The 27,126-nt window shown below is 40.3% G+C and overlaps 1 protein-coding gene across 1 annotated transcript; it reads right to left on the bottom strand.

Moving 5' to 3' along the window:
* Positions 1-5,914: 5,914 nt before the first annotated feature.
* LOC124168107 (UDP-glucosyltransferase 2-like) lies at positions 5,915-24,968 on the bottom strand. Its single transcript, XM_046546221.1, has 5 exons — positions 24,908-24,968; positions 14,262-15,111; positions 12,686-12,911; positions 9,719-9,938; positions 5,915-7,030 (listed from the first exon to the last, which is right to left on the bottom strand). Exons 2-5 carry the CDS (start codon positions 15,105-15,107, stop codon positions 6,730-6,732), a joined length of 1,593 nt encoding a protein of 530 aa, XP_046402177.1. The 5' UTR covers positions 15,108-15,111; positions 24,908-24,968; the 3' UTR covers positions 5,915-6,729.
* Positions 24,969-27,126: the final 2,158 nt, after the last annotated feature.

Consider the following 27,126-nt stretch of genomic DNA (forward strand, 5'->3'; position numbering starts at 1 on the left):
GCTGCCGGTCGCCTCAATCAAATACCCGTGAAAATAATAATGCCTTGCCATACCTTTTTCCATAAAACTCTATGCCTTTTTCTCACACATCCATTTTGCGGCCCGAAACCTCCATTTAAAACCCCATTAATGCCGTTTTACACGGGACACGTAATTTCACAGGTTAGAGCTGCATTAATTTCTCATTACGGCGTGGAATTGTGCGAATGCACAAATGAAATTAGAACGGGGGCAATTTCGCCATCTCGTATGTGTTCTAGCCAGTGGTGTAGGAATATGCTTTTGGAGGGAGGGGGATGAAGAGGCCTATATAGTGGGTGATCCCTCCTCCAGGAAACGGGGATTCCGGGAAAATTTTTGAAAAATGACGTGCCTGGAAATACATTTTTCGTCATTTTGGCTCTAAAATTTAAGTTAAAGCAGATACAGTTTATTATATGCCAAAACTAGACAAAAATTTTAATTATTTTTTTATTTCTCTGAGGCTGGGGGGGGGGGGGGGGGAATGTATCCCCTCATCCTTTCATAGTTACGCCACTGGTTCTAGCAATTCACCGCTTTACACGACTCAATTTTGACTGCACCTTCGTTCACACGGCAGAGTGTGCAATAGGGTGGTTTCCTATTATTTTTTTATTGCCTAAATCGAAAGATTTTTACTCCTGGAGTACGCATTTCACGCCTTTAGATTTTTAAATGGCGATATCTATTTCTCGCGATTAAATGAAACGTGAAAATTTTCAAGCGCGCGAAAACGCGACAGGTAATGCATGAGGGCTCATGCCGGGTCTACACTAGTAACTTAAGTGACTACTTAAGTTGGCTCTGTATTTAAGTTGGTAGTGTAGGTGTCACCAGCTTCATTTAAGTACACCTCCACTTAAGTCATCTTAGAACCCAACTTAAATTGCGTTGGCAACTGTTTCCGCACGGTTGAAGCTCTTCAAGTGTTGTAAATGGCACATAATACCCATCTCACATCATCCCGTTGATTATGTTCTAAGTTGTGCTGTATTGTATGTTGTGGTTATTGAGCGTTCTATTTCGTTAGTTAATTTCTAGTGTTGGGGATATTAATTCGACGAATTTATTTTGTAGTGTTTCTCATCTTATTCTTGGTTTTATTTCCGTGAAAACTAATTGATGTTGCTCACGGTGAAACTCGATTTATAAAACTTAGAAACGTTTTAAGGAATTTTAAGACTGACAATGAGACGACGGCAGAGGATCCGGTAAAACAGTTTATTTTCCATGGTGTCATAATCGAAAATAACGTAAACGAATGCACTCAGTAACTTCCCACACACTGTTATTGAAACTATTGCATAGGGCTTTAATGTTAGTCCTAGGGATGCCGAGGGAGATAAGATGTGGCGATTTCATTGGACGTGGGAGGAATTAATGGTTGAAATTTAACATCAATGGTTTTAATAAAGCAGTGGAATTTGACTAGCAATAAGTGTTTTTATTTACGTTATGAATATGTCAAACCACGAAGTCACGCTTAGTAATTCTAAATTCCTCTGGCTCCATCACCTCTCGCCATATAGCGTTCCCTCAGGAACTGAAATCGGTCTTTCCTTTTAACCTTCTGAATCCAAAATGGTTAATTCACGGAGTTTGGAAGTTTATTTCAAATAACAGTCGCTTTGGATCAAAGAATCACTAATTGCTCTCCTAGACCTTCATCTGTCAACATAACTGTTTCCCGATATAGACAATCACGGTGCTGAAGTCGACTTAAAGCTCAAGTGTAGCTACCGCACCACATTTAAGATTATAATTAAGTGAAGTCACTTAAGTTAAGTATGTAGTGTAGACAAGGCATCAGGGGAGCCTTTCGAGGATACAACGCACCGGGGCCGGGAACCAAGCCCGTGGCTTATACGCCCGGTCACCCGGGGAGGGGCTGGAGAGGAAGGGAAAAGGATAGAGGCGCCGCCGCGTTGAGAGCCCGAGTGGGAGAGGATAGGAGCGGAAGGGAGGGGACGGAGAAAAACACCTCAACGCTACAGAAGCGAAAAGGGCCCACTAAATAGCGAAACCAAGCATACGCAATTAATTTTCTACCAATTTTAGTGGATTTTCCTATGAGGAAGAAAAATCCATCGATCGAATCGATAGATACGCGACGGGTAAGTATGAATGCCGGGAAAACTCCATGTGACGTCGTTCCGGTTCCCGCTTTCGCCGTGTGAGGTGACCTTGGGGCGAGGCTTTGAGCGCTGATACGACGCAGGATGCTAGCAGGTAGCAGATTACCCTGCTAGCTGGTAGCGCTGGGCTTAAATAAGGATTATTAATACCTTACCAATCGAAGAAAACTTCCCGACCTTAGCCAGTTTTAATAGGTGATTATTAAGACATGTTTCCCTGAGCTCTGTGCCTCATGCATGCATTGGTAATCTCAGACGATGTAAAACTCCTATCTACTCGTTTAGAAACTTGGCCCCTGTGACGTAACGCGGAGTGGCATCGCATGGGCGCCAATCTGGCCTTTTTCAAATGAGGATAAAATTGACCATTGCCATTCGTCTAAACCGGTATTTCTAAAACCAAATAATTTGTATATTATGAAGACACTAATGGTGGGTAACGAATCGCAATCAATGCCTTTCGTTTTCTTTGATGAAGGAAACTACCCTATTACGCGCCCCGTATAAAACGGCCTTTAAAAGCGAAAAGGTTTGTAATATTGCACCGCCCCCCCTCGGTCGTATTCCGGGAAGACTATAAAGGCACTTATTATGAATGGAGGCAATTTGAGGTCAACCGCACGGAACGCGTGATAGGAACGAAAGTCAAGGACGCAAAACATTTCAAGGGCCGAAAAGAGATGGGGTGAATGACTGACACATCGTCAGCGCGAAGAGGAACAGCCTCAATTGAGTCACACCTCCGAGCCAGCACAAACGAAAGCGACATGGTCACCCGGGTAACGAGCAAAATGAATCGCCACAAACATCAGACTCCTGGCGTTAGAGTGTCGTAAACAGGAATGGCAATGGAAACTAAACGAAAGTCAAAACCAGTAAAATTTCAATCAGTGGCACAGCCATATGGAGGGGGGGGGGGTCCGGACTCCCCCCCCCCCCGAAATGTAATTAATCACAATTATTGTCCTTCATAAAAGAAAAAAAAATATTGAAAAATCAGGAATTTACAACATGTTTCTTTAACAAATTAAGTTTTTTCTATATTGATAAGTGTTAAAATTAGTCTAAAACAAATTACTTGGTGCCCGGTTTCTCAAAAAATTTCCCCCCTGGTTTTGGACCCCCCCCCCCCCCCCCCCGTACGAAATTCCTAGCTACGCCACTGATTTCAATAGTTTCGTTCCCGGGAGCGAAATGTAGAAACGAAACGAAATGGGGAGCATTTTTACCATTGAAATGGGGATTTAAACCTGGGGAGCTATACATACGTAAGGGTCGAGACGAAATCGGAGTCAAAAATACTTCGGGTAGAAACTAAACCAAAACTCTGGAACGAAACGAAATGCAGATAATGTTTCGCACTGAAGAGACCACGTGATTCACCTTCGAAGTGTGGTTGAATGGAGTAGAGGTTCAGCCCAGTGGCGCAGCGAGGGGGGGGGGGGGATTTCGGGGGATAAAACCCCCGCCAGAGCTCAGACAATTTTTTAAGTTTTATGTTATTTATTTATTTGCATTAATAATACTTATAGAATAGTGTAAGTATTAATAAATTATCCTTCAGAAGGCCGTAAAACTCACAATTTTTAACTATTTATCTTAATTTTTCTGGCGGAAGGCCCTCCCACCTCCCGCTTACCCTGGAAGGTATGCCACACCCCCAGACACCCCAGTATTAGTTGTGCCTGAAACCCCCCCTAGCCTTAATTCCTGGCTGCGCCCCTGGTTCGGCCTACCGCCATTAGATGCATGGGGCACTCACATTTTTACCACTAACTGGAGAATGATGAATGCAATCTGGCCATTCGATTTTTAAGCTCGATGTTTGAAACTCTCTACATGCATGTCAAAAGTAGTGGGTCGAAATTATTCCCTCTTTTCCCCCTCCACTAAACTTTTGGGATCGAAACTTAACTGTGAGCAGCAGAGTCCCAATTAATTTAGTTTCGTTCCCAGGAGTAAAGTTTCGTGCCAGGTCGAAACTAAACTCCTTGGTGATTTTAATTTCGTGCGGGAACGAAACTAAACCCAGTCCTCGTATTTCCGTTTCCCTCCGGGTCGACACGAAACATTCTCATTTCACTTGCCACGTTTCACTTCGTTTCCGATTTTCATGATAAGGCACAGCCACTCGCATGAGGCAAGGTTCGGAGTAATGGAGTAAACAAATATATGGCTGACAGCAAAAGTGTATACTTGAATTTTTACATGATGAAAACATAAACAATTCAATTTAAAAAACAGCTTGGAGTAAAACTACATGAAACAGTTCAACTTTCATGTAACTAAAACACTTTATGAATAACCTTTCCAAAAATAATGTCTAGCCTTAATTCATACCACAAAAAGAAGATTAACTTCAAAAATAAAAACATTACGTACTGCTGTAACTGAATGACCTGCGGTAGCATGGAATATAATATAAATTAACCAATTTTAAAATGCATGAAGAGCAGTGGTACAAATGACATTTTCACTTGAACAAAGCCTCTAAAATACAAATACGGCCAACTGCATATCTTCCTGCAATATCTTCCAGAAAAATCAAATTGCAGATTGAAAGCATGAATGAAGACATAACGGGACTTGCCTCAAGCACAACGAGAACTATTTCAAAAGTTTCCTTCTTGTCTTCTTTTCGGCGAATTCATCAATTATGGCATCACAGTTCAAGTTCTGCTATAATTCTAACTTAGCACATTTAAAGCCCCAGCAAAGAGGGCACCTGCAGACAGACGGAACCCACACAATAAGCCTGCTGACGGCGGTGCCCTTCGAGGCGCCTCCGGAACAGATCATTGCCAGTTGCCCAACAGAAGGTGCCCCTTGGACTGCGACACCCCCAGGCACGTGTCTATTTTGCCTTACGGTAATACCGGCCCTGCTGATAATAGTTATTCTATCAGAGAAGAGATGTAAAAATGCCCTGATATTTAAAAACCATGAAGAATTTCCAGAATCCAATAAAGGTGGAGAAACTGGAGAAAAAAGTACTAGAGGTGCTGTATGATCTCAGGATCGGGGACAGAATAAAGGGAAAAGAATATAAAACCGCTGTTATATGACAGAGAAAACCATGGTCTGCTAAGAAAGCACATAAAGAAAATAAAATGGATGTGGCAGAGATGATAATGCTGAGATGAATGATAGGAAAACAAGAAAAATAGGATTAACCCATTACAACCCAATGTTGCTTTTAAGTAACATCAACCATGTATACATTTTCAGCTCTATTCAAGAAATATTTAAACTAAGTGCTAAGTAAAACTCTCGACCCCTTCCGCTAAAAGCAAATTTCTAGCTACATGTCTGATGTCAGCCTTCAAGTTGAATCATTGAGTGAGTGACTTCAATGGATAAATATAATTTCTATCCTGTAAGCTCTTCATGCTTTTTTCATTTTATTTATTTATTTATTTAACCCCAAAAACAGCACTAAGGCCTTTACATTGGGTTTTATTAACAAAATAAATTATGTCAAATATAATTAAAATAAGCAAGTATAAAAATAATCACATAAATTACTACCTACCATTTACAACATATACAATGCATTAAAAGGGTGGGCATCAGAAAGATAGTCTTTTCAATTGGTTGTTGAAATTGGTGCTGGAGGCAAAGAGGCCAAAAGAAGAATAAGTGTTTGAGATGGAATTGAAAATGGAAGGTAAGCAGTAAAAGAGGGATCTATGGGATATTGCCAAAGGGAAATTGGGTGGTACATGCATCAAAGACTCCATTGCATCGAGAGAATTGCATTCAGGATGATTCAATGTGCTATTTATTTCTCACGAAGCTCTGTGAACTTAGAATAACTTGTAAACCCTATATTACTATAAGAGACATAAATTTTTCTTCATCCATTAAGTATTCTGTTATATTTTTGCTCATAGATTTGAACCGTTGACATTAAAAGGAAAAAATGCTATTTTTTTCAAATCGATGAGATTAAAGTTGTCTGTAATTGGACATCATTGATGATGAATACTGGTGCAATAATTTCCACACGCCAATTATATGTTAATCTTTTGTCCAATAAACGACATATTATGATGTCTTGAAAATTCATCCATATACATAAGTAGATAGTCAACAACCCTCAATCAATTGCTGCTCTTACTCTCATTTTCAGCGGTAGTTCTCTGTGATTTCATTTATTTCCACCAAGTACATAGATTTCATGAGAAAAAATAGTCAACGAGATTCTTGATGACTTAGCTTGAATTTATGGAGCAACAAACAATGCAAAGAAGTTGATTGATACCATAACCTATATGTATCTGGTCCTGAATAATTTCACTGGGTGTTTCAGTGCAAAGGTTGACTTGGACAGGCAATGGTAGAAATCAACCCAAAGAGGTCCTATTCCTCCACTCGAACTTCAAGTTTATTTCAAAGAAAATCCTCAGTGTAAAAAAAATCTCTTTTAAAACCTTTTTGCGGTTGATAATATTTGGTTTTCATTTTAGAGTGAGACCAGTCAAATAAAATGACTGATTGTTATCAGGTACCTCTCTCTTGCTAGGCTTTTTTTGGAGCTTGAAAATGAAGGTCGTTCATATCCTCTGCTCACTCACTGTCTTTTGTCTTTCTTTTTGGATTTAGGCACTTGAGCAGGCTGGCGTTTTCTTCCACAACAACATCTACACACAAGGTAATAAAGTACAAAGAGGAGCAGGGTCGGAATTGAAAGTAGCACTAATATAACATCCACCATGAACAACTGGCACCAGTCAAGGTCTAGAGATGCAGGCTTCAAATGCCCAGCTCCCTTATGCCTCATCACGTATTCTGTCCAGAAAACAGCTCTTTGGAGTGGATGCTCAGGTTGGTCCATTGCTCTATTGGATAAGGTCATCATATTGTTCCTATACCTGGAAATAATTTATACATATTTCAGTTTTGACAAATTATGTCATAAAACCAAGAAATTAGTGGATTTTTTAATATGCCTGGATCCAGCAGCTTAAAGTGTAATATCATGGGGTTTTAATATATTTGATTAGTATTAATTTTTTTAGAAACACGTGCGATCTCATCTGCGACCTGAATACACCTGCTGGAATGTAGGAGAAACACCGTTGTCTCCAACACAACCACGACGCGGTGAAACCCGGAAAAAGCAGCCTACATTACCCTATTACAGTATGGAATATTCTATATATTTTCATAAAAAAGTTATTAGTATGGAATTAAATTATTGAGGCTCTGTAATGCACAAAACAAAAAAAATGTAACGATAACCGTATTAAAAATCTTGTCTGTTTTTTTTATGCATTTATGGGGGGCACATACTCTCATGCCCTCGTCCCTCCCCCCCTTGAATCTGCCTATGTACTCATTACTTGACACTGAAATTATCTTGCTAACTATGTATCTCAGTTTATATCTAAGTCCACGCCTGATTTAAGGTAACTCTTTAGGGCAACGGTTCTTATTGACATTGTTTTTTCATCTCTAGCACACAATTATTGACCCACCATTTTTATGCTGTAAATGTGACTGTTGATGTTATTTCAAATGTTATCTATCATGACGTTGGCAGTGAACAAGTGAATTGCATCTTATTTTCTCTGACTCATCAAACTCTCACTGATGTCAAAAAGCTGCTGAGAATTTTGGTAGATACCTAATTGAACTTAATATTTGAAATACTGCCTCTTATATTGAAAATTGAATATCTGAGAACACAGACATAAACTACAAGCACTATCAAATGTAGAGCTCAGTAACTAATACATGGAGCAATTTTCTGCAGGTGTGTCCAGCAGAGGTTTAACTCTTTATATTTTGATTAATAAACTTCTGATCAACCTTTGAAATGCTGGAGCAAGCTTGTGCATGGCTTGCATATTAAAGACTTTGAAGACTTGTATATTAAAGCAGCAGAGAAGTCAAGGGTGGAAATTTTCAAAATGTGGTAACACAGAAGAATCATGAAGATCAAATGGATTCGCTAAGTGAGTGACGTGGAAGGGTAATTAATGGTGGAGGAAAAGAGAAGTACTCTGAACATACCAAATAGGGTGGTTTCCTATTATTTTTTTATTGCCTAAATCGAAAGATTATTACTTCTGGAGTACGTATTTCACACTTTTATATTTTTATATGACGATATCTATTTTTCGCGATTAAATGAAAAGTGAAAATTTTCAAGCGCACGAAAACGCGATGGGTAAGTATGAATGCCGGGTAAAAACTCCGCGTGACGTCGTTCTGGTTCCCGCTGCCACAACTGAGGTGACCTTGGGGCGAGGCTCTGAGCGCTGATACGACGCAGGAAGCTAGCAGGTAGCTGAGTACCATGCTAGCTTGTAGCCCTTGGCTTAAATGAGGGTTATTAATACCTTATCAAACTAAGAAAACTTTCCGACCTAAGCCAGTTTTAATAGGTGATTATTAAGGCATGTTTCCCTGAGCTCCGTGCCTCATGCATGCATTGGTAATCTTAGACGATGTAAAACTCCTATCTACTCATATAGAAACTAGGTCCCTGTGACGTCACGTGAAGTGGTATCGCATGGGCGCAAATCTGGCCTTTTTCAAATGCGGTTAAAATTGACCATTGCCATTCGTTTAAACTGGGATTTCTAAAACAAAATAATTTGTATATTATAAATACACTAATGGTGGGTAACGAATCGCCATCAATGCCTTTCATTTTTTTTGATGAAGGAAACTACCCTATTGATGTCTGAGAAGCAGCAGAACCTCATGATGTGCTAAGAACTTTAAGTGCCACATTATGAGAAAAGTCGTAGGTTAGAGGGAATAGATAGGATTATTTGGTGGCCTCGGTGGCCATGTGGTAAAGCTCTCTCCTGCCAAACTGAAGGTCATGAGTTCGAGTCCTGTCTGAGTAGGTTGCCCCTATCCAGAGCGTGGGTAATGGGTGGAGTTTTGGGGGGGCCAAGGGGAATCTGGCCCCCTAACTTAATGGTACATAATTTTTCCAAAAAAGTGTACAATGTGCCGTATATGTCTGAATTTGGTCCCCCCTTTTTTTCCAAAAATGCCTGCGGTAAAAGTAAAGGGGGGGACAGTATTCAAACGCATTTTTTTAAGTGAAACTGAAGCCTCAAAATTAGGGGGGGGGGGCTATATTTAGAGGGGGACTATATTCGGAGAAATACGGTAATAAAGTCCGACATATATAGTGAAAACAACGACATCAAAAGTTTAAATCAATTTTAGCCTTAAATTGTACTTAAATTGCTGTTATCAGAGACTAATTTAAACAAATTTTCCATAGGAGGGCCCGAGAAACCCTCTTGTTTCACTAGGGAGTTATGTATAGCCCATAAACCCACAGCAGGATTACTGGAACCCCCAATAAACATCTAACGTCCACCTAAGGCATGGATGTTTATGAATGCATATTGTTAGCCTTTTAAAAACCTTATGAAAAGAATAATACAGGGCTGCTTTCAGTGGCATGTAAATAAATGAAATAAATTTTAGGAGAACTGCTTGGATGGCTGTGAAAGTAATCCTAGGATAGATGGAAAGTTATCATAATTATGATGCCAAAGCTTCCAAGAGACCACCATAATTTTCCTTACTTAGCATCGCCTAAGACTTCCTTCATTGCTTTTAGAAGTCTCTCCTTGGACAGTTCAGCGAAAGGCACTTGCAGTCCAACTCCCAGTCTGATTACTTTCCGCATGTTCATCTGTTGATCTCCAAAAATTGGAATACCAATCACTGGAACTCCCCTTGCCACAGCCTCTTGGAAGCTCAGCAGGCCTCCATGGGTGATGAATAACTTCATATTTGGATGAGCTACAAAGATAAAATTTTATTTCCATCAAACCCTAATCAGTCACTAAACAAGAAAATCCATGTATGCACACAAATGACAACTACATATACATATACTATATTGTAACCGATGCCGTTTGGTACGTTACATGGATAATTTTAAGTTGGCGTTCACGAGGGAAGGAAGGCTGGCACATTATTGTGAGTGAATGTGCGTGAGTGTGTAGTGAACCATTTGACTCAAGTATAAAGTCCAATTCCTCCCCCTTCTTCCCATGATTCCTTCCGCTTCCCGATTTTGGGTTTTTTCCGTGTGCCTATGTGACCAGTGTAGGGTTCGTATTACGTCCCCCAACCCCACCCCTCCAAACAACACCTGCGAGCAGCGGACGGAGGGTGATGTAATCCACAACCCCACATGCCATAAATGGAAAGTATACTTCGGCAAACTCTCCCCTCCTGATGGTGACGATTGATGCATGTGTATTTATGACCAATATCACTTTTGTATGTATATGACCAGAGCCAACCGAGGAGGTCATCTCCATCCATGACTCGGAGAGCGGATAAGTAAAACTGTCATCCCAATTTAAGTCCCTCCCCCAAAGTTCTGAAGATTCACAAAGAGATCCCTTTTCCCCCCATTCAAGAAGAGAAGAACCGTGAATGAAAGACCCATTGCCCCAAAAGAATTGTCCCTAGCATTTTTTTTATTATTCATTTTGCCCTCTCATTTTCCATGTGAATGTGTGAATAATTTTAGTATTTCGAACAGAGTGGTTGGGATTAGTGTTGGGATTTTCATTCCACTTATTTTTTGTATTCACGCCAGATATTCACAAAAAACGAAGACTCTTGTTTAATTCTTTCTTTGTTTCACAATTGTTTTAGGAAGATCTAATTAATTTTGTTTTTTTTTTATTTCACTGACAAGTAGTGTTCTTTAAAGCAAAGATAAACGGTTAATTTCACGTGTTTCAGTGTAGTTTTCCTTGTTGATTTTCGCATTAAATGTATTGTTGAGTTCCTAAGTTGTGTAGCAAGCCTTCATTCTTTCGTGCACGCCAGCAATCAGCAAAGAAACCCAGCCCACACCCACCTTCCCCTTGCATTCCCCCTCTTTCTTTCCCCCTCCTCCCCTTTCATGGGTCATGACCTTTCCATCTCGGACAAACCCCCCCAAACCAACCCTCCCACCATGCCACGCTCCCCAACATGTTACATACAATTGGTGCCCAATGCGAATTGTGTTACAATACGGAAGGTCATGAGCAATACAAAATAATCTATTCAAGTGGATGCATAAGAATAATTTATAAGGAGTGATGGCAATGAAGCATATCATTCCAAATGAGGTCTAACGAGGAAGAAGTAGCTAATTTCTCTCCCTTAGTCATTGCGCTTTCCTAGTATTTTATTAACAAAACCCAATTTATGATTATCATGACCTTTTTTTCCAGAATATGTTTGTTCCGCAATAAAATATAGTTGACCAGAGGTGGAAGATATAAGATAAGGCTTCATAGTCCACAACCAATACTTGTTGCAAGCCATGAAGATGTCGTCATTGAAGTGAATGACTCTCTAAAAGAAATGGGTACACCACTCACAGGATGCTCTCCAGAAATATAATTGTTTTTAGAAAAGAAAATACAGTGGAACCTCGTTAAAGCGAGTACGGGCTATAGCGACACCCCCGCTATTACGAGAGATAGCCGATGCACCGTCAATTGACCCTATAATTAGCGTGTTAAAAAATTCGTTTTTACGAGACCCTTTCGGTGTTGGCTCTCGCCATAGCGAGGGTTTCACCGCCGGAAGACTTTCATCAAGACTCCTTAACCTCTGTAATTGCTAGCGATCTATTAGAAATGAAGTTAATGGAGTGCTCAGTCTCAAATTTATGTGGTAAACTGTCGTTCGATAAATATAATGATTGTCGAAACAATGCTTTGCATGATTTTTATTCAGTGCGGCGCTTATAAATTGTTTGAATAGTTAGTCGTTATTTGAGTAAGGAAATTTAGTGATGCAAATAAACATCGCCTTTCGCCTGGATTTATGCTTACGTTTATCGGATAGATGTTTATCTGTCGCCGCACCACTCCTGTTCCTGTATATATGTTCGCAACAGGTATATTGGCTATTATTTGCTCCACCCCCGGTAAAGCGATAATTCGCTATAGCGAGTGTTTATTAGTGCACCGTGGGGTGTCGTTATATCGAGGTTGCACTGTAGTAAATTTTAAGTGATTATACAGAGTATTTAGGGGATATGAATGTCTGGGAGCTAGTTGCTTTAAAGGATTGTGTGTTGGCAGGAAAAGTTATGAATGTTAGCTGTAGAAAGTGGTGGCCATTGGGAAGAGGGGTAATTTAAATAGATAATGTAGAAAAGTTCAGTTCAAGGAAAAGGAGACCACTCATGGAGTTGGACCCTGGCTCTTTGAGTATGTTTCACTGTGTACCTATGCATCATAACATAATTCACAGCAAACTCTTACTTGAGTGAACTCTGATATCTGAGGCTCTAGGCTTTTATAGGATATCATCGCCAACCAACTAAATATTACTTTTCTTACATAATCACGAAAGCTTTCAGCATTCCCACGCTAAAAATTTACAACTTGATTACTGAGTTTTAGTCAAATTTTTCATCCCAAGGAGTGACTCTTCTAGAAAAGCAGAAACATAAACAATAACCCTTCTATTCCCTAAAGAATACTCAGTGAAAGATAGTAAATTTTAAGTTATAGGTATTAAATTACCTAAGAGGTCACTTTGAGGCAACCACTTTTCTAGTCTCACGTTAGGAGGTTGTCCGGGGATGGGAGTGTCAGCCTCGTATTTCATGAGCACTCTTTGTCTCAGCTCCGAGAATGCACTCATTAATGCACTTTGTAATGCCGGGGAGAAAGTTGAACTTTTCAAGTTCAAGCCCATGCTTAAGTATATTACTCCATCCTTAGCATCATCCATGAATTTCTGCAGGTCCTGTGAAATACAAATACTAAATAGGCATGCATCATAGTTAATAATGTTGGAATACCCTAGAAGTAGGCCAATTATATTGTATGACCAAAGCTCGATTAAATGGATATGTCATTTCAATAGCAAAAGTATAAAACGTACAGATTGTAATTGGCTCTGCGTACAACTTGAGCCTAAAAATTACATCCAAAGGAAATCATTATAGGTACATGGAATAATGAATGTGAGTCTTGAGTAGGACTCGTTAACACTTTCACTACTTGGCATTTGTTCATCTTTCATTCTGATAGTATGAGCTTTCCCTAATTCTCCAGTGATACATTGTAAATTCCTGTTGACCAAAACAGTTTCAAATGTGATAAAATTATGCATTTACCTGTTAATTTGTTAAAAAAAAATAAAAACGTTTTTGTTTAAACCTAATGGCATTTGCCATTGATAGTATAAATTGATGATTAAAGTTATCATAAGGGTAAATAAGGAAATTCTCCACCTAGAAAACTCATGAGCGTGATGCTTGAAAATATATCAGAAATTAATCGATTGAGGTGTAAAATAGTTTGGGATCTTTGGGTCTTTGAACTGTGTTTCCGTGATGAAAAATAACGATTTTATTAATTTTACTAACAACGTGGCTACGGACCACCGGAAAATGGCCATTTTAGCAAAGTTAACAAAATCGTTATTTCTCATCGCAGAAACACAATTCAAAGACGTGCTTGATTGGCAGGAGTGTGATGCAAACAATCATTTTTTGATGATCGAATCGATTGATAGATTTTCAATAAGCAGTCAGAGCGGTCACGTTTGGGTAGTAAGGAGGGTCAAAAAGAGGGTCCAGCGAGGGTGAGCTCGTCGAGGAAAGGGTCCCGTATTAGGGGCCCTTCGAAGTGCTTCGGCGAACGTGCTGAGTGCATGGTAGGGAGGAAGAAAAAGTATGTTCACAGCAGTGAAAGTGTTAAATATGACAAAATTATACATTTACCTGTTAATTTGTTAAAAATATTTTTGTAATTTGCTTTCGCTGGAATCCATTCGTATTTTGCCATTGATGGTATAAATTGATGAATAAAGTTATCAAAAAATTACCTAAATATGGAAATGCACCACCAAGAAAACTCGCATGAGCGTGATGTTGAAAAATATATCTGAAATTAATTGATCGAGGTGGGGGATGGTGATGGCGAAGGGATGGGGATCTTTACATTGAATTAAATGAACCATCAAAATAATTTTTTCTGTTTGGAATATTAAAAATGAAGTAAACTTCCAAGTAGTTATTATTCTGTAAAATATAAGACTCAAGAATCAACTGGACATAATTTACGACTAAAGCCGTTAATGGTTTCATACCTTTGGCAGAGGATTAGGAGACTTCACATGCATACCTCCCACTTCAATCATATTTGGAGTCAATGGCCTTGGGTAGTTGTAGGTGAAGTGATTGTTGAGGAGGATAATGCTGTTCCTCTTGAGTGTCTCCGTGAGTGGAGAAATTTCTTTGAAATGCTTCCTTGCCACTTTTTCTTCAGCTGGAATTATGAAGTACTTCAAGAAGATATTTGACCCCAAGTAGCTGACAAAGTTCACGCTCCTTTCAAGAAATGTCATTTTGTCTGAGAAGGATAAGTATGCATTGGGAACGAAAGAAGGGAGTGCTATGTTCCCAAACATCATATCTGTCGTTGGGATTGCCCCAGCAGGTGACATGGTCACTACGGGAACATCATATATCTCAGCATAAGGGTAAAAACACTCGGAGAAGAAATGGCTGATTAGCATCAAATCGAACTTCTTTCCATATTTTTTTGGGTCCATGAGCTCCTTCATTTCAGGGAGAGAGAGCACATCCTCACATATACTAACGGTCGCATCCAAAATTTTTATGTGCATATCCAGGACTTTCATCTCAGAAATTGTGCTGAAAGCTTTTAAATGTGGAGCTACAACCCTGGATAGATCGATATGTGTGTAGTTGGCAGGAGGATTCTTGATAGGATGTGGTGTGACAATAGTCAGATGATGTCCACGGGCAGCTAGTTCCTTGGTGAGGGCACTGAAGACATTGTTGTGACTATTGGCAGACACGGGAAACATTCCCAGAATATTGGCTGACTGGGTATTTTCAACTAGCAGCATTACTACACCAAGTATGACCAGGCTCAGGAGGCCTGCGTTGGATGTCATTCTGTTAGCCATAGCTCTGAAAAGAAATTTTCCTTCTATGAGTGCATGAGGGATCACAAAATTATTGTGCTGCACATTCTGGGACACATCAGAAGCAGAACTCTTTGCCCCAAAGAAGCAGCTGTCCCAGTAATCTGGAGCTTTCGATGAATATTATTACTGTGACATTGGAATGGAATAAAGTAGACTGATTCAATTAATAATTGTTCCATTATCTACTGGTGAACTATTGTTGTGATTATATGATAACATTTTTTTACATATTTTCTGAAATTCTGTGGGCAGATATCATAACATGAATCATAATTCACCCTGCCTCTGAAAATTAAAATAGCATTGACAGTACAAAGTACAAGAATTTTCTAGGCAATGAAATTTAACTATCTTTTGTCTAGACCACAAGCATATTAAACATGATACTTTGGTGGCAGGGAGACTCAGTCTATTTGCAAGTGGTGACTATCCTGCCATCTCCTTCATTCTCTCAAAGTGAACATGTGATGTTGGGGTGAAGACAATTAGTTTGAGATTTTTTTGCAGTTGCAAAACTATGAATTTTTATCATTTATATGTACTGAGTACGCTCATTTTTTCCTTACAGAGGTTTCTTTGTATATTTGAGAGTAGAGTTCATCCCAGAATACACCAAAGTCATAAGAAGAATACACATTTAGTTCATATTTATTACCTTGGGCCATCATATTTCAAGGACTTTTGTTTGGAGCCTATGAAACTTCACGTGAGATTCGAACTGGGGACCTTGCGGTCAGAAACCAGGAACTCATATTGCTGAGAATGCTGAGAAACTTCAGAGATTTTGATGCTAAGCCACTTGCCACCACCTAATATTTGAACAACCTACTGCAGGGTGCTTAGATGTCTTTGGGGGCTTCAGCCTTCCCCGATTTTTTTTTCTTCCAGGCATTCATCAGCTGAAGAGACCACTAGGCCATGGGCATATATCCTCTGACACCCAATTCTTCAATAAAGTTGAATTTCATAATACTTGCCTATAACTAGCAAAGGCAGGGACAAATTTAGGGGGAGTTCATAGGGGCACGGGCGCAGCTAGGTATTAAGGCTAGGGGGGGTTCAGGGTAACTAACACCGGGGTGTGTGGGGGTATGGTATATCCACCAGGATAAGATTTTGGTGCGAGATTGATAAATTGCGCAATTTTAAGATAAATGGTTGAAAATGGTGAGTTTGTACGGCTTTCTGAGGGATATTTTAATAATCCTGACACTGTACTATTAGCAATATCAATCCAATTAAGTGAAATGGATTCAAATTAAAAATTTCTCTGAGCTCTGGGGGGGTTTTATCCCCTCGCTGCACCACTGCACAGGGGCCATGACCCTGCCCAAATTTTATAAAACATTTCTCATTTTTATTATTTTAATAGTTTTTGTATCCTTGTAAAGGATAGGCATAGCCTAACGTAGGCTACAGGATAGAAGTAAAGGGAGTGTGTATGCAAATTCAGGGCTACAAGTCCCAAAGGTGATAAAAATGTGAGTTGTATTTATAGTAGAGCGTGGGGCTATCCCACTGCATAAGTCCCTCATAAGTACTTTTTTTATCAACTTTCATCATAGAGTTAGCAATATGTGGTGGTCGAGTGAATACTTCCGTGGCGCTATAACTGATAGCCTATTTGATAGTTAGTGAATATATATTTATAGGGCCCGGGGCCCCCTGAAAATTTCCCCTCTCTTCTGCCTGGCTTTCAGACTGCAATCTTTGAAGTACATGTCGGAGCGTTTCAACACTTATTCACAGCTGCATGTAGTTAAACTGTTTTCAGTAGTAACAGGGAAAGCCAAGCAGAAGAGAAGAGGGAAGGATTCGTGGAAGACGACGCTCGATAAGCGAGAAAGATATTCCTCCGATACGACTCTGCCGTCTTTTGTCCCGATTCCGCATTATGGGTGGAGACGAGCGTGATGCGCCCGCTCCCAGCGGTTTTCCCCGCTCTTTTCAATGCAGGTCCACACAGGGATAGGCGCGTTTCTAATTTTAAAATGTAGAAAAAAAGGCGGGGTCTTATGTACAAATTTAATTGGTATGTTCTTGTACAAATTGAGGTCAGAGGACCTCTTTAAACACAACATTGGAAGTAATTACACTATCCTCTGTTAAACGCACATGATGACTCATACTTACGTATCAACAGGAGACTTTAATGTGGAATCAGCCGCATTTTGATAAAAGTTATTTAAAGAATGCGAGATATTGTTGCAAATGAACAAATGTATCAGTTTGTGCGCCGTTAAGGTCAGGAATATTTGCCGGTTTTTATTATTATTTAAAAACCAATTTTAGGAGACAATAGCAATATTTAGGAAGTAAGATATGCCGTCGCATGTTCTCTGATAAATTCTGTGCATTTTGGTACCTCATTTGTAGAGTTAGGTTGTGTATAAGCTGAGAAAAAGGTATATATACAGTAGAAATCATATAGAAGATAGACTTCCCCTTCAGCTCGAGGCGACGATCGCCTTCCCTCAGCCCGAGGCCGAAGCGATGTTTGCGAGGCAATCCATTTCCGGGCATGCAATTTTGAACCCCCGAAGCTTCGCTCAGGAAGGCCCCTTCATGAGCCCCAGCCTAGGGCCCCCGGATTTATAGGCGGATTTAGGGGAGGGTTCGTCCCCCCCCCCCTAAATTCGCCTATGAATCCGTGGGCATGGGGCACATCCCTCCCCCCCAGGCGCTTAAAAAATAGAAAAGATTTTAAATACGGTGATCATTACGATCGTTTTATTTTGTGATTTACGGACCCTCAATCGTTTAATTTAATTTATTAATAACTTTCGTATTAAAATAAAGGGAATATTTTCTACAGTTTTTGTTCTATTTTGCTTTTAATCTTAAATATGAGAAGAACTGTAAGACCCTTGCGCCCCCCCCCCCCAGAAATTAATCCAAGATCCGCCCTTGCCCCCTAATCACTTTAGACATCAATCAGTCAGTCAGTGATCGAAAGTGGGTTTTACTGTGTAGTGCAGCGGCGTAGCCAGGAATTTCGTTTCGGAAGGGGCGGAGGTCCAAAGCAAGGGAAAAATATTTTTGGAAAAATGATTAGATACTAAATAATGGGTTTAAACTAATTTTAACACTTTTCATAATCGAAAAAACTTAATTTGTTGAAGAAATATTTTGTAAATTCATGATTTTTCAATATTTTGTTTTCTTTTATTTAGAAAAATAATTGTATTTTCATATTTCGGGGCTTCCGGACCCCCCCCCCCCTGCCCACGCTACTGGTGTAGTGTAATCGAAAAATATGTGACGATAGAGAATAACACTACCGTCATTGACAGCATAAAACTCTAGTCGCGGCGATCTCTACCAATTTTTCAGCTGGCGGTGTCTTGGCACATGGATCTCCCGATAGATGAGGTCACGAATATTATGAAAGAGGACATGCGAGTGTGCCACCATATGTGTTACCACCTACCGCACTTTAAAGCGGGATTACAGAAGTCGCCACTCGCGTCGCTGACAGATAAAGTGATCCGAGTTTCGCGGGTAAATATGGTATAGTTAGAATGGTTATCGTCTATTTAGATACATGATGATGTGATCTATCAAAGCCATAAATACTCCAATATGTGTGAACTTCGAGTATTTTTACGCGGCTAAATAGTAACCACGGTATTCACCCTGATTTTCAATTATCTTTTTTTTTTATTCCCAAACCTCCGAATACAGCTCTCATAGGCCATTTTAAATCGGGGTATTCAACAAATTCAACAATGAAACGTACACAAACAACCATACCCTGGTTTAGTGAAATTTATCCAGGCGGGACTCGAACCCGCGACCTCATGTTTGGCAGGCGAGGACTTTACCCCGCCGCCACCGTCTTGTGAACTATTTTAATCCTCAGACGACTTAGGGTGCAATTGAGGGTATCTCAACTTGGACTCAATTTTTATACACACCAAGGAAGAAATTCGCCATGAAAAAATCATTTGGCTTTACCGCGATTCGAACCCAGATCTCCCGATTGACGGTCTGCTATGCTACCAGTTGCAAGATTAAGCCATTTTATTCTTAGGCGAATCTCAAACTGGGTTTACCGTACAATGTGTTAACTTCTCAAGTCCATTCCGTGGTCCAGAAGATTGTGGAAGCGCTACTAAGCCACTGTCGGAGAAATATACCATACTTAGCCACTTTTCACCGACGGGCATATGTATTTCACAGCACTGCATAAAACAAGAAACTTTGTTCTTTCATGGTGAATATTATCCTTGATGTATGTAAATTATTACTTGCTACATGCAGTGCTAAAACTTACTTTTTTTATTTCACACAAAATTTTTCCAAATGAGTTCGTTTTCATTACGGTATAAATTACTTCGACACAAATTTACTTGTGTCATGAAGTGGTATAGTTACTTTTTTAATTTTACGTCAAATTTCCGCTCTGAGAACGAATTATTTCGGCAAAATTTTTCCCCGCCCATTTCCTTATCCGGTGGACACAAAAGGCATAAAAAGAGCACCTACTGACAAGTCATTATCTCAGCCGGACTTTATTGGTATTATTTCTTAAGAAAATACAGTATTTTTTAAAATTAAAATGTGCTTTATGTACGTAATTGTCATATTGAATAACCTGTGAATAAATATAAATGTGGGGAGCTCGGTGGTTTTGTGGGGAGAGAGCTTGAATTCTGATCGAGGGGCCCCGGTTCGATTCCCGAGTGAAGTCTTTGGACACGACCAAACTATAACTTGAAATGCGAGGTAAATGGTCCTGAGAAATTTATTGGCCCCTTACACTGAATGTGTTAAGTTAAAGCGCCTGTGACCTTGTCTGAGGTGACCCCTAACCTAACCTGACCTAACCAAACTTCGAGGTGAATCACCGAGCGTTAAGTTGAGCTGTAAATGTGTTTGAAAAAAACTGAATGCACCACGCATAAATGGCGATTCCGCATCGCAGCAAAGAGCTCAAGAGAGTAGTCTCAGTAGCGATGTTTTCACGTCATTTCCTTTTCGTGGCTTTAGAACGCCTCGGGCAGCCGTCGAGAACGCTTCCATTTCAAGATGCCGATTTGGATAATGGCATGGAAGAAGATAATTGTCGCAGGAAACGGCGGAATTTCGGGTGGACCAAGCACGCGTTGGCTTGGTGCCGTGGGGTTGAGTGGAGAGAAGCTAACGGTCCAAAAGTGATGCTCAGATGAAAGAAGTGGGGGACTTTTTACAAAGGTAGTTCTCACTCCGAGTTCTCCGATTGCTATACGTTGTATTGCATGGGATTTCGTCTGCCTTCGGGTATATTAGGCATGAATTTATGCATTATGTCCACCGCTTTTGTGTATGTTATTATTATTAAAGTATTCTACCGATTAAGATAGGTTTCCATGGAGTACTTGAGAAGAAATCTGGGGTCCTCCCTCCCATCAACTACTTCCCTCTTCAATTCACAATAAGGCCTACTCCCTTTAATTCTATCTAAAAATCCTATTCTTTTCCTTCCTCTCCCTCGTTTACCTAACATTCTACCCTCTATCGCTGTTTTCAACATCCCCTCCCCGCTAAGTACTAGCTCCATGAATACCTTCTGTCTCCTACGTATCTCATCTAAAAGCTGTGTCTCCTCACCCACCATGTCCAGCACTTCATCTTTCCTCCTCCTCTCCGTCCGCGTCACCTTCTCCATTCTTCGCCACACCCACATCTCTAATGCCTCCAGTCTTTTCACGTCCTCCTTCCTTAGTGTCCACGTTTCCGAATCGTAAAGCGCAACACTCCAGATCAGACTCTTCACAAACCTTTTCTTTAAATTCTTACATAGCGAACTTCTCAGAAGTTCCTTCCTCTTCATTAACGCCTCCTTTTCTGATGCAATTCTCTTCCTGGTGTCCACGTTTCCGCACCGTAGAGAGCTACACTCCAGATCAAACTCTTCACTAACCTTTTCTTTAAACTATTACATAACGATCCTCTTAGAAGCTCCTTCCTGTTCATGAACGCCTCCTTCGCTAATGCAATTCTCTTCCTGATTTCCTTACTACTGTATCCGTTTTCCTCTAACGTACTGCCTAAATAGTTGAACTGCTCAACCTGCTCAACTTTTTCACCACCCACCTTTACATTAAGTTTCACATTCCTCGCTCGTGATACTTCACAAAACCGCATAGCCTTGGTCTTCTGGTGATTATTCCTTATCCCATACTCCTCACAACGCTCGTATAACGCATCCACTAGAGCCTGAAGCCCCCTCTTTGACTGGCTAATCAACGCCTGATCATCCGCGAATCTCACTGATTTCAACATCATTCCTCCCACTTTTACTCCGGCTTCTAACTCATCCCACGCTTCCCTCACCATCGCCTCAGCGTTCACGTTACAGAGCAGCGGCGCGCGGCGATAGAGGACAGCCTTGCCTCACTCCTCGGCCAATGCTTGCCCACCCAGATTCTCCGTCCGCTACCCTCACTTGCGCAGTCTGGGCCATATAAAAATTACGAATCAGTCCCTCCAATCTGCACCAATTTTCTTGAGAATATCCATTAACTTTACCCAGTTCACTCTATCAAATGCTTTTTTAAAATCAACGGAGCAGGCATAAACGTCCTGGTTATATTCCAAGTTCCTCTTCACCAGGGACCTCATTATCGCTATTGTGTCACGAGTTGACTTCCCTCTTCTGAAACCAAACTGATCTTCGCCCAAATATTCGTTTGTCCTCGCCTTCATTCGTCTGTTCAATATCCTCAGTTCTACTCTCGCCGCATGCGATATTAGGCTAACAGTCCTATAATCTCCGCATTCAACGGCTTTCTTCTAACGGAATTAGAACCGTCTTCACGAAATCCTCCGGCCAACATCCTTCCTCATAGATCCTGCGCACTAGTTCGAAAAACCTTTTCTTACTATCCTTCCCTAGATTTTTCAGAAGCTCACACGGGATATTGTCCACGCCTACTGCTTTCCTAGCCTTCATATCACCAAGTGCTCTCTCTATCTCCGAATCTAATATCCCCGGCCCAAGATTATCCTCCTCCACTGCACTTTCCTCCTCTAAACTCAATCTTTCCGGCCTGTTCCTTCCGTCATACAAATCCTCCACGTATTCCTTCCATCTACTCAGTACCTTTTCTCTCTCGGTTAGCATTTTGTGTATAAATGCTTCTATAAAATTCTCTTGAGGTAAGTGCATTGATATTTCTCTAAATCTTATGTATTTTTGTGGGGATTAAGAATTATTACTACTTATTCTCTAATACAGTCTAAAAGCCTGTTTATAAGATACGTTAACACGTACGAGTTAATGTCTGTTTGCATGAATGATTTTTGTGAACCGGAACAGAAGATGTGCGAATGCATGAACCAAATTACAATACTTTCTATTTTCTGTGCATGCATTCGCACAGGTCGGGTGGTTTTACGGTGGATTTTCGTGTTTATTCATTCGTTCATGTAGACTAAAAAGATTAACGCGTACGGGTCAATCTGCCGTGTAAACAGGCCTTTACGAAGAATCCTTAGAGTGCTATAGTCGAAGTTAAAGCTTTGATTGATTCATCTCTTCTTAAGACAATATTGCAATCTTTAAGTTAAAGTGAACTTTGTGCACGTATTTTCTTCTATTGAATAATCTGTGAATAAATGCAAATGCGTTCGAAAAAAATTAAATCTTCCGCGATTAAATTATTTCAATTTCCAATCCCAGTTAAGAACGGAGAGAGAAGTATCGGTTGCGACTTTTTCCAGTCGTTTCCTTTTTCATGCCTTTCGAATACCTTGGACAAGGGGGCGGATCGGAAAAATTGATTTTTTTTTAAATCCATCTGGCCCAATGAAAAAAAAGTTGTTGGACTGATAAAAAATAAGGCCTAAAAAATTTGAGACCTCTAGGTGGACCCCTGACCCTCGCTCAAATGCAACTTAAGGGGGGGAGGTTCGAAATTCGAAAAAATTAATATTTTATGGTCACTACCCATAGAATCCCCCAGGACTCAAATTCGGCATTTCGTGGCTAAACGATGGCAGATACGTCAAAATGCACTTGTTCTGGAAGAGTAGTAACTCGGCAAAATATATGGGGAATGACTATAAAATATTAATTTTTTCGAATTTTGACCCTCTCCCCCAAAACTGCATTTGAGCGCGGGTCAGGGGTTCAACTATAGGCCTAAAACTTTTCAGGACATATTTTTGATCAGTCCCACAACTTTTTTTCATTGGGCCAGATGCATTTGAAAAAAATCGATTTTTCCGATCCGCTCTAATATACACGGTATAAATGCTGTGAAGTTATGTAACAATAATGTTCTTTCTCTCATATGTAATTTCATGCCACCATCACAACTTCACTATCAAGGCCATTTGTAACACTAATAATTTGCTGAAACGATGGCTGATGCGAAGTTTTTACCATGCACCAACCTGTCGCTGTGAGGCAACCGACTAGGCTTCTAAACTAATGCATTTTGACATCGGTATACTTTTTATGCAGGAGGATATCACTTTTCGGCAGAAACTAAGAGCTTTGTAAGGGGGGGCAAGTTTCCACCCCTCTCCTAAAACCTCCCCATACCTCCTTCACCACTAAAATAAATACAGGCGGTATTTGAAATTAAACACCGTACGTTTGCTATGAAGACGTTTTATTTATATTAATGTTTACTAATTTGTAAATTAATAATGATTGATGAATAATTTAATCTTAAAAATTAAATAACTTTTTAAAAATTCGCTTTTCAAATTTTGCCGCCCCCTGAAATATGCCGTCCGGGGCACGCGTCTCTGCGGGCATTGCCCCGCCGTAGTTCCGGGCCTGATCTTAGGTGTGGAACGGGTTCGACGTTCTGCTACCGAATCTGCGGGTTTCTATGGGATAATAGTTTGTCGTTCTCCGAGCGTTGTATTTGGTGAAAAGATCATAATGACGAAAGGTGATTAGTGGAGGCGAGGAATTTCGTGAATAGCGTAATCTATGAATTCATTAAAAATGATTTTTCTCGAATAAGATTCATGAAAGTTATAGGAAATATAAATCATGGTAATGCTATTCGCATTATGTTGGCATAGTTTTTACTTTTATCACAACTATGAATACGACTGTTGTTGTAATAAATTGTACTCACAATTGCCACTCGCGAAAATTCGGTGCCTTAAATTGTTTTGTCTATCGAAACGTCGACATTAAAAAATAATACCCGGTGGAAAACTAAAAAATCCTCCTACTTTCGCGGAAGTCAGGTCGTTGAACGCTTATCACTACCTATTAATCACAATTCAAGCTGTGAAGTTAAACAGCATTATTTTCTTACTTTCACACGTAATTTCATACCATCTTCAAAAATTCACTGTCAAGGTCATTTGTAGCAATGATGATTTGTTGAAATGATGGCTGGTGCGAAGTTATTACTAGTGACATTCATGGAACAATGTGCCTCCAACTTAGTCCTGAATAATATTCCTGATTCACAATTGTGCAAACGTGTGCAATCTCGCTAAAACGATGGCTGGTGCGAAGTTATTACGAGGTAAATTCATGGAACAAGGTTCCAACAACCGAGTCCTGAACAATATCCCTGATTCCCAATTGTGCAGACGTGTAATGCGCTCTGACATCGTTGTTTCTTCGTCCACTTCCGGTGAAAAAGTACTTGTTAAACCACTTGAACTGCGTCGTTATTTGCACACACGGATTCCACGCGTTCAGGCCTTAAGTTTACACAGCCGTAGACGCTAACAGCACGCACTCCCATCCAAGAGCGGATATCAAAGCACTCCCAGACATGGAAGCAGTCGCTTGGGATAACGGGAGATTGACTTACCTCGCGTGCAGAGGCGGAGAGTTGCTCACTGCGCGGAGGTCTGCCAGATAATGACTCGAGTATGACCCTCCTCCCGCAGCGTCAACGCTCGTCTCCTGTATACAGGTTTATACGTTCTGCCTCGCGCGGCGCATCCGGAATCGGTAACCCTCTACACGCTCAATGAACTTATTTGTGAGTATGGCAGGACAGTATTTCAAATGCAAGTATTTTAAAATACTTCAAGATATTCCTCGATGAGGTATTTAACGCAAATATAAAAATACGAGCGTGATGCGTCCGCTCCCATCGGGCTTCCCCCGCTCTTTTCAATGCAGGTCCACAGAGGGATAGGCGCGTTTCTAATTTTAAAATGTAGAAAAAAAGAGGAAGGGCCTTATGTGCAAATTTAATAGGAATGTTCATGTACAAATTGAGGTCAGAGGACCTCTTTAAACACAACATTGGAAGTAATTACACTATCCTCTGTTAACACGTTCGCTGCCGGGCCCGAATTCTACTGTCATTCCGCGTGTGCCAGGCGAATATTTTCGAACCTATTACCAAACGGCAATAACGATATTGAGCCTATCTCCGGGTGTTACTAATATTTCTCGGTATATTTGGACTCATTATGTGATGCGCTATCGATTGTAACTTTAGTCACGTGCGACGCCATAGGGCGTCTCCCCACTTTTGACAATGCCTAAAATTTGATGAGACGCCATTTGGCGGCTCAGGCCATTGGATCTTCGTTCCAACGTTTTAGTGTACACTCAAAAGCTATGGTTGAAAATACTGTTAAAACAAATTTTAATTGTTGATTATGCTTTTAATAATATTTGCTATCGTATCTGGAGATGATTAGTGCAATGATTTATACTTGGGAGGCTTGGGTACGGCTGATCCGGAGAGATCATAAATTTTGTAGAAACACGTTTGGCTTTACTGAGGGCAACTTTGCGACTCATCGTCTGCAAGAATGATTTGTAACATCCACGACAGCCAACACGGGCTTTTCTAAAATGAAGAAACAGCGCTAATATCTAATAGTGCGAAAAATACTAATTCTTGATTTTATATTATGATAATTTTATCCTCTAAATTACCAGACTTCGAAGGCTTCCTTCAGTGTTATTTGTATTTACCAGGTAGTGCGTCAATTTTTTTAGACCCTATCAACGGAATCCCGAAGAATATGCAGCCATTCTTCTATAATTTATCGTCTTAACTACTGGAGAGAGATCATGTGGGCACCTGGATTCCGTGTTTCATTCCACAGTATAAAAGCATTAACAATGCAAGTCCCAAAAAGAGCATCATCGGCCACCTTGTGGTACCACCTTACTTTTCTTCGATGGGTGCAGTGATACAACGAAAGGGTCTCAGCAATGTCAATTCCTCCCTTTATTTTAATGTACTCAAACACCATCTTTGGCTTAGTAACCATGGCCCTCTTCGGTTTCTTTCCCCGTTGGGATTATTTCCTATCTGATGGTGGTGGAGATCATGAATACGTCACGCTGATCTTTTCATTTCTTTACCGTTGCTCCACAAGTTTTTCATAGCACTGAAATGCCTTTCTTTAAGTTAGCAGTCGTTATTTCTCTTAACAGCCCTTTCCTATTTTTCCTAATGGTACCCACAAAATGAGACTTATCTCACAACATTTCTTTCCATAAGCGTGGGATGAATCAAATCACTAGAAGTATCTAAACATTACAGCAGGAGTAGGGGTGCCGACTTACAAAAAATATTGGGGGGGCCCAAACCGGGGACCCTGTCTCTGTAAATTTTATAAGTAGTGAATTTTATGTTTTTTAAGCATTTTAGAATAGTCATATGATCGACATTAGAACCCTGATCACTCGAATCGCTATATCTGGACACTCCGGGGAAAATTGACAAGCATGAACATTTTTTCCTCACATCTGTAACGAATTTTTGGGGGGGCTCGGTCCCCCTCAGGCCCCATGGAGTCGGCGCCACTGAGCAGGAGTTATTAGATTGTGAATAAAAAAATGGAATAAGGAATCATACCTGTATTAGAAGAAGAAAGATTACCTGACTCTGAGGATTCATACGACTCCTCAGACACCCTGAATTAGCGGTGTCTCCTTCAGAAAATCCTTCAAGGTCGTTGGTGGAAGCCGAATTGTCAGAATGAAACATATGCTCAATTTCTTCTTCGTTAAAACGTCTTTTTCCCCCAATAATGCGTGACGGAGTACACATGATAT

The sequence above is a fragment of the Ischnura elegans genome, chromosome 11 (assembly GCF_921293095.1).
Source record: "Ischnura elegans chromosome 11, ioIscEleg1.1, whole genome shotgun sequence".
In the NCBI taxonomy this organism is placed as follows: Eukaryota; Metazoa; Arthropoda; class Insecta; order Odonata; family Coenagrionidae; genus Ischnura; species Ischnura elegans.